This window comes from Macrobrachium rosenbergii, chromosome 37 (genome assembly GCF_040412425.1).
Source record: "Macrobrachium rosenbergii isolate ZJJX-2024 chromosome 37, ASM4041242v1, whole genome shotgun sequence".
Taxonomy (NCBI): domain Eukaryota; kingdom Metazoa; phylum Arthropoda; class Malacostraca; order Decapoda; family Palaemonidae; genus Macrobrachium; species Macrobrachium rosenbergii.
In genome coordinates this window covers 14,754,345-14,771,472 of record NC_089777.1, presented here as the reverse complement: position 1 = coordinate 14,771,472, position 17,128 = coordinate 14,754,345, and the positions used below count along the sequence as shown (strand labels likewise).

Below are 17,128 nucleotides of genomic sequence, written 5' to 3'. Positions count from 1 at the left end.
CCCATGCTCTAAACATCACCTTTCCAACCAAGAGATGATCATTGCACTCTGATGTCATGATCGTCCATACACATCTTCCTTTCATATAAAGGAAATTTGCTTTTTTGTTCATTGAAGAAATTTTATGATTTTGTAGAATTGTAGATTTTTTCTTTATAAATGTACTGTAATCTGTTATATCAGGTACACCTTCATGCAGTTCACGGAACAAAGTGGTCATAAATGGAATAAACCATTGTGTCATCATTACTTTATTAGTCTACAGTGAACCCCCCCATATTTGCAGGGGATGCATCCCCCCCCCCCCAAATAGCTAAAATCCGCGAATACTTAAAACCCCTCTAAAAACACTTTGAACTGCCCATTTTGATAGTTTAAACAGAAAAACCTTGTAAAAATGCATATACCTGAGTTTTTTAATAGTTTCATCACAAAAAGTGCATTTATTCATGAAAATTATATGAAAATACAGTAATTAGTGAATGTTTCTCAGTGAAAAATACAGCGAATGGGCGAATATTCCGCGAATGATGGCTAGATATGTTCGACAGAGAAACCCGCGAATGCGCGAGTCCACGAATCATGAGAACGCAAATACGGCGGGTTTACTGTATTCCAGTCTGTTATAACCCCTCATTAAAGAACAAATAATTGTTTCGGCAGAATTTGAGATATGACAACTAAAGATAAATCAGTGTTAGATAGGTCAATTGGTAGTCTTTGATTGTCATTTATAAATGAAAAAGATATATTCTTTTTGAAGGGTCATGCAGTTGTTGTCAGAAATTACGGTTACCGTTAAATTTTATAGTTGAAAGAGTTAGACTTTTAGATTGGCAAGGTCGGAGGATTTTTTTGTTTTAATGTAAATGAAAGGGGAAACATGTAGGAAGTCACTAGACAACTAGGTAAAAAGACCGAAGGGAAACAATAAAAAAATTTTAGAAAGTAATACTGACTCCAAAAGCATATGTATGTAATTGTTAAAAGGATGTGAGTGAAAACGGTAAACATCAAGCAAATTAATCATAACATGTTGCTATTAGGTAAATTTCTCATAGACTCATCAGGTGTACATAGGATTTAAAAATTGTACTCCATATACATGCAGATAAATCGGAATATTAAAACTAATTTTAAAGGTGGGGGGGGGGTTCCCATCACAAATCCATTCCTAATTACAAGCCAGTTTTATTCTCGATAGCAAGAAATGACTTGGTGATTGCTACAGTAGAACTTGAGAAAAAATTTAAGGGGGAAAAAAAAAAGCTAATTGTAACACTTGAGAGTGGAACCCTAAAATACATACAGATTATTTTGTCACAGTTTAATGGGTAATGGAAGCATTTCAGTTCTTTTACCTGTCATGTTGGTCCAAGGGACATTGACAAATTTATAAATGTTATCTATTCTGTATCGACCGTGGTAAGGGGGATGGATTTTATTATTAGTGTCAAGTATGGTTTATCATCTTAAGGGTTAATGTACATCTTTCCTAATTTTGTACAGAATAATAAAATTTGGACTAGATCTGCACCCATCTGTAGAAAATGCAGTAAAACGGTACAATAAAATATATGAAAACCCAAAATTCATTTGACAATATGAGAAGAATTGGGAACATAACTGTCAGTGTAATTTATTTGATGTATAAAATTGTGTTTATTCGAAGGACAAACTTTCTGGCCCAGCCCTCTGTAGTCAAGATATTTAACTTTGTGCCATGATTAATCAAATTTTTTAACTAAACTGCAAATTTCTCAAATGTTGAAGTAAAATCTGGAATACAAATAGTAGCAGCACTTTGATATTGCCCTAAACTGCTTCAAATGCTCATGCAATGCTATTGTTTGTATTAAGAAATATATGAATTGCAATGTACATAGCTGATGGAAATTGGGTAGCTGTAATTTTCATTTGTAAGATGAAATGTTGAAATTAGGATGTCTAGTTATTAATACTGTTATTATTATTATCTGTAGAAAGGGACTAGTCTGATGTGCTTGCAGATGCTTAGAACGTGTTTCATAGATTTTGCTATACATGTAAAAAAAAAAAAAAATTACTGGTATATATTTGCATAATTTTACAAATTAGTCCTTGTGATATTTTGCATAACATTTTCTTTGTTTTCATAGGAAAGTTGCTGAGTTGTTGTTCATCAGTCTATCCATGTTGATGATGCAAGTTGGATTTTGCCTAACAGGCTACAAGCCAGTGGAGCACATGCGTTGAACAAGATTGGATGCAATTGGTTCGTGCTTTCAGCAAAGCAACTTGCAGCATAAATGGATTTTTTTGGTGATAGTGCAGTGTACAATTCAGATTGCTCGTGGTTTTTCTTTTATATGTACTTGGATGAGCTATAGACTCCGTCTCTCTTCTGACCGAGTGTCGTGAAGATGAGCATAATACTCTTGCCTCTCCATTGTCCAAAGGGTTGAGCATGGACTCTTGCCCTGCAAGGCTGTGGCCAGTATGGAATCTGGTTTCATATTTTATTTTTTCTGAAGGTGCAAGCTTTTTATAGATGAGAAGTTAGTTGAGTGAAGCGATGGTGCAAGTGCTATGTGAAGTGTTGTCAGTAGAATGTGGAACTTGTAGAAAATATTAAGATGGTAGTTGAAAGGAGAAGAGCCTCCTTATATGAGATTCCAGTGATCACGTCTCCATTTGTTCAGGCCATGATGTCCACGTCTTAAGAAAAATTTTATTGACTTTTTCCTTTTAATATGTTTAAAAAATATAAACATCTGTACTTAGATGAAGAACGTGTTTGATAGTACTGTATCTGCATAAAAAATATTGTCATGTGTTTATAACAAGAACATACAGTACAGTCTAGGAAAGTGGAGAAGTTTCAAATGAGCAAAAGCGAAGGACAGATGGAAAGAGGGAGAGACCCCATGCTGCTCTAGTCCTCTAGTTAAGGGCATGGTAATATGCCATTCCATTGTTTAGTGCAACTGTTACTGTATGTTATTGAATTATTTTTACAGTGACAATAAAAGAAAGCATACATGAACTTCATTTTCTTCACCACCTTGATGTTTTTCAAACCTGCAGAATTAGTAGATTACTTTTGTTTTTATTACTAATAGCACTCCTGGGTACATTACATAGTTCCTCCTGCCTATTTAGGCAAATGCTCATTACACTAGCTGTATGAATCTAGAAATGACCCTCTTGGTAGTCTTAACTTACAACCCATTTGCTGTATTTCTCTTTTACTTGAAATATACCATAGTTCATTTGAATAACTTGTTCTTATGAAGACATTAACCTAATCTTTTACATACAACATCTCTAGGTGCAGGTTACAAATTTTGTGACCTGTATCATGCAGGATATTGGGTATCTTGGACACGGTATGCTTAGTAGTATATCAAAGCGGTGCTGCCTGATGATGTCTACGACCCCCAAAAACCCTTGGGGTCAATAACTAGGAAAGATCCAATCGGTGTGATAAATATATTTTATGCACTTTATTTGTAATTAAATAATTTATACAAATGGGTTAAGATAACAAAGAGCAAACATCGGCTCTCTCACTTGGGAAAAAAAAATAATGCATGGATGACCAAACTAAAATTAACATGAAATGGCTATAACCCGTAGCAAATTACAAATAAATTAGTTTTAAAATCAACTACCAAACTGAATGGCCTCAAAGAAGTAAATAAACAGTAGCAACAGCACAGAATAAAATTACAAATTTTTAATAAATTTATTTTTCCAAACATACAAACCTTCGGACTTTACATTGGGAAAATTCTCCTGCGCAGCTGGAAAACCGGTTATGAAAAAATCTGATGTAATATGATTGAGGCATGGCGAAGTAATACATAGCATCACCCAATGAGACCACCAAGTGGGAAGAGTCTCCTCTTGCTTGCCTCACAGAAACTCATGACATACCAGTGTCTCTTGACCGCCTTTGCACCTATTGTATGCATACAGGCAGTCCCCGGTTAACGGCGCGGTTCCGTTTCTGAGGGTGTGATGATAACTGAAAATCGGCGATTTTCAGGGGTTATCGGCGCTGAAAAGCACCGATTTTCGGTTGTCGGTGCCTCTGTTAGGTATCGGCGCCGAAAACTGCCAATTTTCATCGCCAGACAAGCCCCATAAAACCGAATCGCTGTTAACCGAGCCCGCCGTTAACCGGGGACTGCCTGTACGTGTTTCTACTATTGTATACAATGCAAATAATTACCAAATCTCAAGATAAATCTGGTAAAGTGATGCTGGTGGACAGCATCACTACTACTCGGAAGAATGCAAATTGATGACGAACAAAAATAAAATTCGCATACCCAGATTAAAATAGAATAATATTTAACAAGTTGCCGACTCCCACATTTTTGGTTACAACCTGATAACTATTCCAAGTCATGTCAAAAAAACCTTTGCTTAAAGAAATGTCCAGTTTGAGAACCTTGTTCAAAATCCTATAAAAAAAAACTAGACTTGTCTATGCCAAAACAATGATGGCAAAACTTTAATGATGTATAGGTAAGAAAATATCAACTTCAGTTAAAAGTACATTAAGTTTACTTCTCTGGCTTCTTGACCCACTCATTTGTCCAACAGAGTTTAGTTCCTTCCACTTCTACCTTCTCGTAATACCATTTTCTGTTCATCCTGCAACAAAAAATGTAAATATCACACATTAATATATTTTCATTACCATGAATGACAATTTAGAACTACAGTTCAAAATAATTACAGTAGTCCTTACTACAATCCTTAATCGTATTTTTCTCAAAAGTTGTGACTATCTACATTACTTTTGTACTAACCTGAAATTTTGGTATTTTATCATTCATCAATGCTACTTCACTGTCAGTCCTAAATTTTTCAAATTTGAAGGTTTACAGATTCAAATATATTCCTTTTACTGAAAGGCATTAAATTTCCAGTTACATCTGCCATTATTACAAGCAACATGGCAGTCATAAAGTGAGACGTGCTCCACTTTTATACTCTGTGCTGATGATTTATTTTTCATTTTTCTTTACCCTTGCATTAGGACATTATCACTGCTTCCTTGTCTAACTTTAGACATTTCATTTTTAATTTCTACAACTTGACTGTGTTTTAAACATTGCAATTCTTTTTCTCTGTATATCTAGTGTAGGTTTTCACCAATTCTGCCAGTGCAAATAAAGAAGTATCAGCCCCTGACGCTGCAATTAATTTTGTTCCTGGTAGTGGGCTTTGAACTAGCTGGCATGCCAGTATATTAATGATCTTTTTGAATATCCTGGCACTTTGGAAGAGGAAGTAGGAATTTTGCAAGTACAGTGTCTGGAAAAGTATTCAAAACAAATCTTAAGTCTAAATCTGCTCCGGAGTAAGTTTTGTAAAGCAACTTTGGATGACCATACTGTTAAGACACAGGCAGATAAAACCTATCAATATAGGGCAAAGATGACACCATGTCAAGTTTCCTTCTTCCAAAGTTAAAAAGAATATGAAAGTTCTGAGGACCACCTCCCCAAACCAAAATAAGATGGTGTATAGCAAACTTCACTTGGGGAGCAATAACTCAGACAAACAGTTTGGCAATGCTGAATCTTCAGGTTACAGTATCATTGTTTTGACATAATGACATGAATGTCATAAGGCGGTAAAAGGTGTATCTTCCCCATCACCTCCTATGAATACACCCAGAGCAGGAACTGCAAATGTTACAAAATCCTCCAAGAACATAGGTTTTCATTGTAAGGTCTAAAGCAAAGAATGCTCCTGGCACAAAGGTCTAGTGGCCATCTGTGGGGGCATGGGCATGACCTAACGGCAATACCTCAAATATCAACGCTGTAAATAAAACCTGATCATTTTCTGAAGATGATTTGGGCACACGACACAGGGAGAAGAGTACCTACGTACGACGACAGATAAGGTAACAGCATTGTATTGATCATTATGAATGTCTAAAATCGTGGAGAAACAGTCTAGGTGGTGACTTGGACTCGGTGAGAATTCTGATGGAAAGTAGACAATACAGAAGAGAATGGAAATAGCGCTGATGTCCTATCCCATAAATGTGAATGTTGACAACAATGATTTCTGAGCTTGCTTCTCTTGTACCAGCTCCATAACCAGGTGGAGGATGTTTGAGCAGTGTTAATACCCAGTTATAAAAATAAATAAATAAACAATGAAATACTTTAAGCAGTTTATTGTATCAGTGGGTCACAAAGAGGTTTGATAAGTTAACCAATCAAGTGGTTGATTGGTTGCTGGCAGTACAATTAGCTTTTGATCTTAATTCTGTAATGAAAAGCTAGTTTCTGGGTACTGAAGAGGATGTAACAGTACCCTTGGCAATTCCTAATCTGGGGGGCTTCCTGGGTCACAATAAGGTTTCAGAAGTCAACCAATCAAGTGGTTGGTTGGTTGTTGATGGGACTAGCTTTTGCTTAAAATTTTGCACTGAAAACCTAGATTCAGTACAGAAGACAAAGTAACTGCACCCTTTGCAATTCCTGGTCTGGGTGGGTTCATGATATCGCTTCAAAGCACAAGAAGAATTAAAAGCCGAAGGCAATGCAGCTGGGGTTGAAAGGATGCTTCACATTATCTTCAGTACCAACAACATGATGATATGCAAGGGACTGTCTTTGTGGTAACTACTACTGGTCTTGAAAAGAGGTAAAAATGGCAAGAGAACAAAATGAAGTGACGAACAGTAAAACACAGACCGCCATGTAAATGTGCTACAAGTACCACAGTAGAGTACCATACACATCTTCAGACATCTGCTGTACATGAATTCAGCTCTGAATCAACACTTGAATATTGTTGTTTATCCTGACTAGGTATCGAGTAAAAGAGCTGTTTGGCTACGACTCAAAAAAGTTAAAATTCTTTAAGAAGGACCGCTGTACATCGGTACATCTTTGGTAAGCATGTTTATTTGCAAATGAATTTTTTACATTCAGTTTTGGTTTCATATTTCTTCTGTCTATCATGTACCTAGTGTTTTTTATTTAAAGCTTGTAAGTCGTTTCTTTGTCATAGATACCACTTGACTGTATGCAAGGTAATTTTTGAGGTTTTGTATTTATTATTCAATTCAATTTAATGTGTGCTCAGCACCTTTCCTTAATGCCTGCGGAACATACAACTATTTAATTCAACTGGTTCATAAATAACAGTTGGTAATAGAGAAAAATACATAAAACAGAAGTTACATGTTATCTTAAAAGTATATTTACTAACAAATTTGGTTTACTATACCTGCACTCTGTTCCACATTTTCTTGAATTACATTTAGGGCATGGATAGTGGCAACCTGGGCAGTCCCCTTGTAGACAGTCACACAGATCTTTTCCTGTACTCGCCAATGTTCCATCTGGGGCATAAATGCACTGTGACCCGGGGGTTTTTGCTCTAAAAGGAAAAAAAAATCACACCTGATTACTGTATACATATACTAAAGGATTAAATATAAACATACTGTACTTACATGCTGAAAATATAAGGGAAAACTAGACAGAACTGGGACCTAAAAGGGTAAGGCAGGACAAAACTTACTCCAAAACACGACAACTGAACACTTGAAACCTAAGTACTGTCACAGCTATCCATAATCATACTAAACACCATCAGACCCCCTTCTTTTTCCAGCCCAAGACGAACCCTAAAAGAGTTCAGAGGTCTGGTTAAACAAATCATTTATAACTAACTAACATACCTCCCAGTGCTGTTGAAGTACTGCACTTTCTTCTTTTTACGTTTGACTCTCTCACTTGTTTTGGGGTTGAAATTCTCCATGAATTTATTTTGATTGTTGACGTGCAACCCCTCAATTAATGATGCCATTACCTGTAAGTACCAAGAGAGAAATAAAACACTGTGTAAATACTTTATAGCCCCCTATCAAGATAAATATGGTTGATAACTTTTTTCTTTACAAAATCAAGAATGCAAAACAATTACGAATAATTAAGAATGCAAAACTATCATAAGGAAAAGGATCTTAATTCATAAAATTCACAAGAAATTGTAACCCTGCCTATAAATGTGTAGAGAAACCTCTTGGTTTATGCCTTTGGAGAACTACACTATACATAATAGTGACTAAAATTTCACTTTTTGATCTTACAATTACCAGATGTATACATCTGCAGTTAAAATAAATAAACGTGCTTGGTAGTCTGAAGCTCCACGTAGACCCATTGAAAATGATTAGTGGCAGTGCACTTCACCCCTTCAGAGTGTTAGAGCAATAATTTGCAATATAATTACAGTATACTGTATAATTTAGCAAAGTTTTAATCTGAAATATAAAATCTTCTACAGTTTGCAAATTCTCTCTGCTTAACTTCAAATACTTGAAAATTTACCAATCAATAATTTAAGGAAACTATTGCCATAACATTGTGAAAACTGGTACAGAAATATGTCTAAGATTATATAAAAAATTCCACTATTCTATATATGGCAGCTGACCACTGCTTTAAACAAACCTCAACTTCTGACTGTAGAGTGGAAAGTCTGGTTCAGAAAGGAGACAGCCTATACACACACAAGTATTAAATGTATCAGTTACTGGGCACTGGAAATGCAAATGAAGAAGTAACAGGAGAGGTTATAATATGAATACAGAGCTGCTTTCCACAGAATAGAAGATGATGTTTTGATTCCACGTATGGAAGAAATGTACAGTAAACCCCCGGATTCGCGTTCTCAAGATTCGAAGATTCGTGTATTCGCGGATTTCTCTGTGGAACGTATCTACCCACTATTCACGGAAAATTTGCCCATTCGCGGTATTTTTCACTGAGAAATATTCACTAATTACTGTATTTTCATATTTTCATGACTAAATGCAATTTTTTATGATAAAACTATTAAAATAGGCAGTTCTTAGTGTTTTTAGAGGGGTTTTGAGTATTCGCAGATTTTGGCTATTCATGGGGGGGGGTACGCATCCCCCACGAATACGGGGGGTTTACTGTATACCCACAAAAAATATGAATATGTGTCAACAAAGAAGTGTTTTCCAGCACAAACACTATGCCTGGATATAAGCTGATCATCTGGACCAAAAAATTCTCTCTGTAGGTTACAGAACATCAGTATGTTAGATTTTTAGTTGTACTTAACTTGAACTCAACCTGAGAATCTTACAGAAAATAAAAATAAATCACATAAAGATCATGCTCATTTCAAGGTCTAGGAAATATCTAGAGATTTCATGGCCTCCAATTTGGAGATATTTTTGCTACACTGAGATGTACAAACATCAACACTGATATGACAAGGAACTTCAAATACAGTGGCACCTTGGTACTCAATGTCTCACTCATGCAGTTCAGTTTTTGGACATTTTGTCTGAGAAATTAGATTTATTTTTTGTATTTTCTCGGCTTTTGAACGACCAGCAACAGCCAGCTAGAACAGGCAAACAGGAATGGCATCTGGTGTGCCACACATATGAAGCTCCCAGCTGAAACAAAGAGCAAGTGGGCAAGCTACCTGTAGCTCATGGTCAGTGCACAGCTTTCCTAATTCATCTTGTCTTTGTTTGTTTTTCTGGTGATTCTCATGTGCAAATATGTCACCTTGGGGCCTAAGAAGGTTGACAGCAGCAAACCAAAAAGACGAGTAGATAAAAAAATGATAACTGAAAGAGAAACTCATAGCAAGAATTTCATATGGCCACATCATAAACCAGCTGAATGACAATGCTATCATTTCAGGAACATTTTAACAAGAAGACAAAACCAGACATCACTGGACATCTTTTTAGTGAGACAGAAGCACAGAGGGTCTCAAGAAGGAAGCAGTAGAAAGATAGAAAAATGTTGACAGAAACCCAAAAACAATGTTGTCTACCATTTGTAAAACAATAAAATCCATCCTCCTCTTCACTTCCTCCTCACCTTCCACATCTGCCATCATCTTTCTTAGGTACAGAGGTAGAGAATAATTTACTCTTTGTTAAATTAAGAGGAAAAATACTTATTTTACACTTTTTATGTATCTTTTTTGGTCTGGAACAGAATAATCCAATTTACACTGTTCATTACGGGAAAAACTCATTCAGTAATCACACATATTGGCATTCGGACAGCCTTCTGGAACAGACAGAGCCTGAGTACAAAGTACCACTGTGTATTTGATTTTTCATATAAAGCTCCCAAAGAAAGCACGTATTCCAACATTTGTTAAGTAAAGTGATCCTGATTCATATAATCCACATAAAACAGTAAACCTTTTACTTCCTATCTTTGCTGAACTGTACTAAACCACATGGTACAGACAGCACCAGAAACTACAATTTTCTGTTCTGAGCTTGCAGTTATTAGATACTTTAAATATCTGCAGTTAGAACAAATAAACTCTCTTGGCTGCCTAAAACTCCTGGTAGATCATTTAACAATAACTAACATACTGTATACTCCACAGTTAGGTTTGCATTTGAAGAATGAAAAATAAATCGTAACGTTTACATCATGGAAACTGGTACGAAAATATATCTAAGACTTAAAAAAGAATCTTCACTATTCTATATACAGGATGGAAAGGTGATCCTTGTTTTAAAGAAACCTTAACTGCTGACAGAGAGTAGGAGAATCCTGTTAAGAAAGGAGACAGCCTGTACTAACAGAAGAGGTGGCAGATGTGTATCAACTACTGGGCACTGGAAATGTAAATAAGCAACAGGAAGAAAAAATTATTATGAATACACAACTACTTTGCTTATGACCTGTACTTTCTAGAGAATAGATTATGATGTTTTTATCTGACAGATGATCATTTAGACCAAATATTACTCTGCAGGTTACAATGTATCAGTTTGTTAAGTCTTTAGTTGTCCTTAACTTGAAGTCGACTAAGAATCTTATAAAAAATAACAACATTTCACATTACAGTAATACCATACTTATTTCAAGATTAAGGAGATATCTAGAGCTTTCTAAGTCTAGAATTTGGGGATGTTTTTGTTGCACTGAGACATAAAAAAAAAAACATAAACCTTAATATGAAGCCTCCAAAGCAAACAGTGGAGCTATAAACCGAGTAGGTATGCTGCCATTCATTCAAAGTTTGTACTTAAATCTATTTAGGTACTTAGTGTTAACTCCCAAATTAGCTCCTTGGGAAAGTGTGCTTCTTTATTTTGTTTTACATACAGGCAGTCCCCAGTTACTGGCAAGGGGGGGGGGGGTGCATGTGTGTGTTCCAGTTCTGATGGCGTGACAATAAGCAAAAATGACTGATAACTGAAAATCTGCGATTTTTGGTTATCGGTGCCTCTGTTAGGTATGTATCAGCGTCAATACGCAATTACAGGCAGTCCTCAATTATTGGCAGGGGTTCCGTTCTGGGTGTGTAATGTTAACCAAAAATCGGCGATTTCCGGTGCTTTTTCGGCTTATAGGTGCCGAAAAGTGGCGATTTTTGGTTATCGGCGCCTGTTAGGCATGTATTGGCACCGATAAGCAGAAATCGGCGATTTTCGGCGACGAAAATTGACGATTTTCACTGCTAGACAGGCCCCATAAAACCGGATCGCCATTAACCAAGCCTGCCGTTAACCGGGAACTGCCTGTATCAGTGCCGATAAGCAGAAATCGGTGCCAAAACCCCGATCACCAATAACCGGAGACTGCCTGTTCTGTATGCGGTACTTTCATGTGCACACCACTACACAAGTGGAGCCAGTTTTGGTAAGTTTTAGCTATCGTGTTTTTGAAGTTTTCATCCTCCCAATGTGGCTGTATTTTGTTTAAAATCTTGATGTTCTACCTTTAAAACTCTTCAAGTAATGCTGGGCTATGGTTCAGAGAAAGGTAGGAAGAAGGCTAATGTGAGCAGCAACACTACAGTACAATCCAACAGTGTGTATAACATTTAAATAATATTAAAACAATGTACATCCATAATTTTTCTGTCTAAGGATTTTAAATTCTACTTTTAAACTTCCTGTCAACCCATCCAGATCTGTCTTCACAGCATGGGCTAGATCCGTTATATATCAAGAAGCTGTGATACACCATAGAACAAATATCTTGGACTCAAACTATCATTTCTAAACAACTGTCGGGAAGTTCATTCTATATAGGTGCTTAGCGAATCATACACTAAAAATGAGTTCCAACGAGACAAGCTCAACATAAGCAACATCCATCAAGTTTGTATATAGAATAAAACATTTTACTAACCACTCCTGATCCTTTCTCTGAGCCTGGTGTTTGCTAAAGATAGAGAAGTGGCATGAATAAATATTACAGAACATAAAAATTTCTGGATGGCAATCCTTGGGCATGAAAAGGCATTCAACAATAGCTCTAATACATGAAGATAATTATTACTTTACAGTTCTTGCAAACTCTATTCTTAAAGTTGTTTACCATAGAAAAGTTTTAATCTTCATTCTTTTGCTTGAAAATATATTGGAAATCTTTACCTATAAGACCCTCCTGAATCACAAGGCACTCATAGAGTACCAAGCAGAGGAGAAATAAAAATACTCATATCTCACATCACAGGCAACTAGTCTTCAACAGAACAAAGAATATTATGTTATTTTATTTTACGCATAAGTTTTGGTAAAACATAAATTTCATATGCAATGATAAAACTGTCTTCTTTCAGTATGATTTAATTCATTCATTGTATCATAATCACTGCAGGTAGAAAGCCTAGACGCTTTTAGTTTAAAGGTGCCCAATTTCCCACTGTTTACCTGACTAAAATTAATAGCTAGGAAATGCATTCCACAACCATGCCATGGCTAGTTTCTAAATATACTATAAATACTTCTTTAAACCCATACGAATACAAGCATAAAGTGTACAAAACAGAAGATAGTAGAAAGAACTCGCTTCATCCATCCTCCATTCATGAAGTAGTAAATGAATGGACAAATCACCAACATACAATCTAAGCCTCTTTGGGGACAAACTTGTAATTCATTAGCTGCCAATGAATATACGGTAATACTTAATGTGCCACTCAGAAACATTCCCATTTCACATTCAGTACAGCAATTGACACTGTAGCTCCCACATATACACAAAATCTACCTAGCAGAATGTGGTGCCATGTCTTCCGGTAGTACCATATGTCTTTGTATATATAAATCTAACTGATGTTAGTCAAATTTGATTTTTCCATATGTTTATTAAAAAAACTACCTTAAATTAGAAAATGACAGACGTCAAAATGATGTAAGTGGAGGTATATCTGTGCATTTCTAATCTTTTTCAAATCTGATAACCATGCTCTAATTACAAGGTAACACTGTTCTTAAATACTATCAACATCATTAATGTATTAAAATGAATTATACTTGTACAATGTAAAGACTTACCCTTTCATCAGGATCAGGATCTAATTGAGAACGTGTTTTCTTCCCTCTCCTTCCTACGCCTTCCCGCCCTGAGCCAGCTGCACTGGTCTTCTCATTTTCACTATCAGGTACACCCTGTAAAAGCATCATAAAACGACTTTCAGTAAAAATATATTCTTACAGCCGTCTTGGTATGACACTACCATCCGTTAAACAAAAGAATGACTTCTCACTACAAAAAGTAAACATAAACTGTAATGCAGTAATGCTATGCCACTTGTAACAATGCATTCATATCTTTCCAAAACTAGGAGTGAAGAAGACAACACATTTTCAAACAAGCCATACATCAGTGGATTTTAATCTGCTGCACTACATACAAATGTATGACATACGTAACCAGTGCTACTAAGAATAAAACTACCCATAAAGTATGCTCACCACAGAGCATTTCTAAACTCCTGAAATCAGGGCAAAAACGTTTCCGTCGCTGACTTCGCACAAAAGCGGTCTACTTACCGGGTCTTCGACTGCCTCTTCCTCAGCCTCGTACTCTACGTCCATCTCTGGCTCGTTGACTTCGTCAGAATCAACCGCATCGTCGGACTGAACCAACGAAGCAAGCTCACTCTTGTCCGTAACATCCACCCAGCTCTCATCCTTATACACTTCAAGTCCTAAACCTCCTCTCTTTTCTTCAGGGACCTCATCGGAAGTAGGAGGTCTTGCTGCCATCTTTGCCTTGAATGAACGGTAAAACTCAAAACAAATAACCAACCACGATAATAATTAAAAAAAGCAGCAAAAATATACATATATACAGTAAAATTACGCTTAGAACCTAAGGGCTACCTGTAATCATACAATGATAGAGTAATACCATAAAATATTCTACAAACCTTCAGCTCTGTTGGAAGATAACCAATCAAGTTGTTGTACAAACTGACTGGCACAGGGCAACGGCAAATAATGTGAGCTACCCAGCAGGCTTTACATTTATTTTTTGGAGTCTCATCAAGTTCATAGCACCTAAATAGGAATTCACATAATGAAAAGTAAAATTCAAAAATTAATTACAGGCAGTCCCCGGTTATTGGCGGGGTTCCGTTTCTGAGGGTGTGATGATAACCGAAAATCGCCATTAAACGAAAATCGGCAATTTTTGGGGGTTATCGGCGCCAAAAAGCGCCAATTTTCGGTTATCAGCGCCTCTGTTAGGTATGTATCGGCACCAATCCCCAATTATCGACGCCAATAAGCAGAAATCGGCGATTTTCGGCGCCGAAAATTGCCGATTTTCATCACTAGACAAGCCCCATAAAACCAGATCGTTGTTAACCAAGCCTGCCGTTAACCGGGACTGCCTGTATAAGCTATAGTAGTATATACAATAATATAACTCTTCAACAGAGGTTGGTTTTCTAATAAAACTGATTTTGTAAGAATATTCCACTATGAAACGCACAGTAATGCACAGATACTACAGTACAGTACTACTTACTTTCCCCCTTTCAAACAATCAACCACCCAAGGCTGTTTTTTGAAACGCTGGTAGAACTGCCTGCATGCTTCACAGGCAACCACTCCAGCAATCCTGGTGATTCCTCTATGTATGGAATAAAATCGTGTGGCCTTGCAGACCCCGCACTCAACTCTGATTCTCTTCATGGCTGTTTTACCCTCTTCTGTACCTGGGCAATTCACAAAATAAATAAATAAATAAATAAAAAAGATTTAACACATGAAAGTACAGTATACACGTGTAGCATATTTCTGAAAGGTTAAGGATGTTCAGCTTCACTTACAAAATCATATAATTTTTCTATTGATTTTTTTTTTTTTTATTTTGCACACTTAACCTATCAAAGTCACACATTACCTTAAGACTAATACCACATACCCAAGTTTAAAATATGAATGAAGTATGGCATAAAGTTTTAAGACAAAAATTATTTCCAAACTTGGGTTGCAATTTACTTTTCACTAGCATTATCACACTTATTTTAACACCGATGACAGCCATTTCAAATGCAGTTTTAAAGCATTACTGCAGTACTGTCCACTCTGCAATTATGGTTAATTGCACATATATGCCACCCTCCTCCTGAACAAGTTGTTGTTTTTTTTAAGTTTAAAATATTGCTCACAGAAACAGTCTTCAGACAATACAGTACATTTATGTTCTCTTTAACTCCTGGATGGAGATGCACCCCTTGTGGCAGCTCAGTTATCCCAGGAGACATTTAATTCCTTATGCCCCGTGGTGACCATGTAGCCAATAGCTCAATGTTTGTATGTGTCGCAGCATCTATATTACGGCCACCCAACAGAACTTCCCTAAAGGATGCATTTAAATACTTTTCAATGTTTCTGTTTTTCAGTACTGGACAGGATAATGCCAGAAAGTAGGTTCCAAGACATGCCGCTAAAAATGGGGAAGGACAATGTTGAGCCATAAACAACAAACATGAACCAGTCGTACAGAGAAAGCCAGAAATTAGTTTACGGACTATAACCACTAAAAACTAATTTCATGCGGGGGGACACATCCCTACTCTCGCAGGGTTTGCCGGATGGATTTTTCTTGAATGAGATTGGAGCAGGGTAAGATTAAGAACACTGGAAAGCTAATGAGGCAGAGTCCATGGGAAAATATAGATACAAAACAAATGGCAAAAAAGAAATGCAACTTGGGCCAATAGGATGCAGCATGTAAGATTTCATGCCACTTCAGAATGTGCCACAGAAGGAATGCTATCAGTGTTACACCGAAAGATTCTCCGTCATACAACGATGATAACCAAACACCATTTAACCAGATAAGAGGGCTCCTAGAGAATTTTGATTTTCTGATGTTGTAGCTGTAAGAAGAGCCAGGATTATAATTTTTCAGGGGATGAATCTTATTCATATGGAACAAACCCATAAGATCCATTGACTTGAAATTCAAGCTTCCAACGAAAATGGTGTTCATTTGAAAGTAGTAACAGTAGGTAACAGCAAATACAGATTCAACGCAGCGCTGTAGAATTGGAATGTGAATCACGTAGCCACAGTCGGAATCAACTCTGGTTTTACATTCAGCAAAGATGAAAATGCCTGCAGCAGGATGTAATTCAAATGTCTGAACTGGTAAAGAAAGACGTTCATCATTCCCTGCATAAAACTTTCGTAGTTTATTTCTTTGAATATCTTTTCACTTCATAACCTTCTGCTAAAAGCAATCTTTATTTTGTATGTTTCATGTTTAACATTACTTAACGACTGCAACTTCTCTAATTAATGCTGTAAATAAGCCACAACAGCAAAGCTATAGATTTTAAATCAGCACTCTAGCAAACTAAGGCGCTAAAAAGCAGTCTTACCACTTCTGTCAGGAGTGACGAAACGCTTTGCACGTGCTGTGTACTCTCTAAGACAGGAAAGTGCAATTAGTCTACTTTGATATAAACGAGTCAAAGTTAGAGCCAAAGTTTCTGTCTAACCACAGCTCTGGTCACACACGCATTTTCAAGCATTCTTTGCAAAATTCTGCCCAAGATCAGCAGTCAGTGGGAAGATCACTGTCAAATATAAAAATATAATTCAAATCATGAGAACAGAACCTTGTTTAATTAGTGCTACCAGATGTAACAATTTCTAAAAAATGAAATTATTCTTTGAGACTTTATTGTAAAACAACAATTCAAGTTTCAGCATTTAGCTATTAAGCATGTAAGCTAGTCTCTTCTTAGCAATATTTAAAAAGTCTTCCTAGCAATATTTAAAGAGAGAAAAGGGCTTGAAACTGATAAACCTAATAAAGTATGAATA

General features: G+C 36.4%; 2 protein-coding genes across 35 annotated transcripts in view; one reads left to right on the top strand and one right to left on the bottom strand.

Annotated features, from left to right (window-relative positions):
* The window catches only part of Art1 (arginine methyltransferase 1), a 35,072-nt gene extending 32,051 nt beyond the window's left edge, over positions 1–3,021 (top strand). For all 13 annotated transcript variants that reach the window (XM_067081592.1, XM_067081580.1, XM_067081587.1 and 10 more), the window contains exon 10: positions 2,139–3,021. The gene's annotated coding sequence lies outside the window, so the exon portion shown is untranslated. The remainder of the gene's footprint in view (positions 1–2,138) is intronic.
* A 449-nt stretch (positions 3,022–3,470) lies between these two features.
* Positions 3,471–17,128, bottom strand: part of LOC136825341 (uncharacterized) — a 34,401-nt gene continuing 20,743 nt past the window's right edge. For 8 of the 22 annotated variants that reach the window (XM_067081572.1, XM_067081571.1, XM_067081556.1 and 5 more), the window contains 8 exons: positions 14,817–15,006; positions 14,215–14,344; positions 13,835–14,056; positions 13,337–13,450; positions 12,186–12,218; positions 7,706–7,836; positions 7,249–7,401; positions 3,471–4,644 (listed from right to left, as the gene is read on the bottom strand). In XM_067081572.1, the coding sequence (XP_066937673.1) occupies positions 4,554–4,644; positions 7,249–7,401; positions 7,706–7,836; positions 12,186–12,218; positions 13,337–13,450; positions 13,835–14,056; positions 14,215–14,344; positions 14,817–14,983 (1,041 nt within the window). In that variant the 5' untranslated portion in view covers positions 14,984–15,006 and the 3' untranslated portion in view covers positions 3,471–4,553. Of the gene's footprint in view, positions 4,645–7,248; positions 7,402–7,705; positions 7,837–12,185; positions 12,219–13,336; positions 13,451–13,834; positions 14,057–14,214; positions 14,345–14,816; positions 15,007–16,680; positions 16,879–17,128 lie in introns of all 22 variants that reach the window. The other 14 variants (XM_067081577.1, XM_067081561.1, XM_067081576.1 and 11 more) reach the window with 4 other exon arrangements.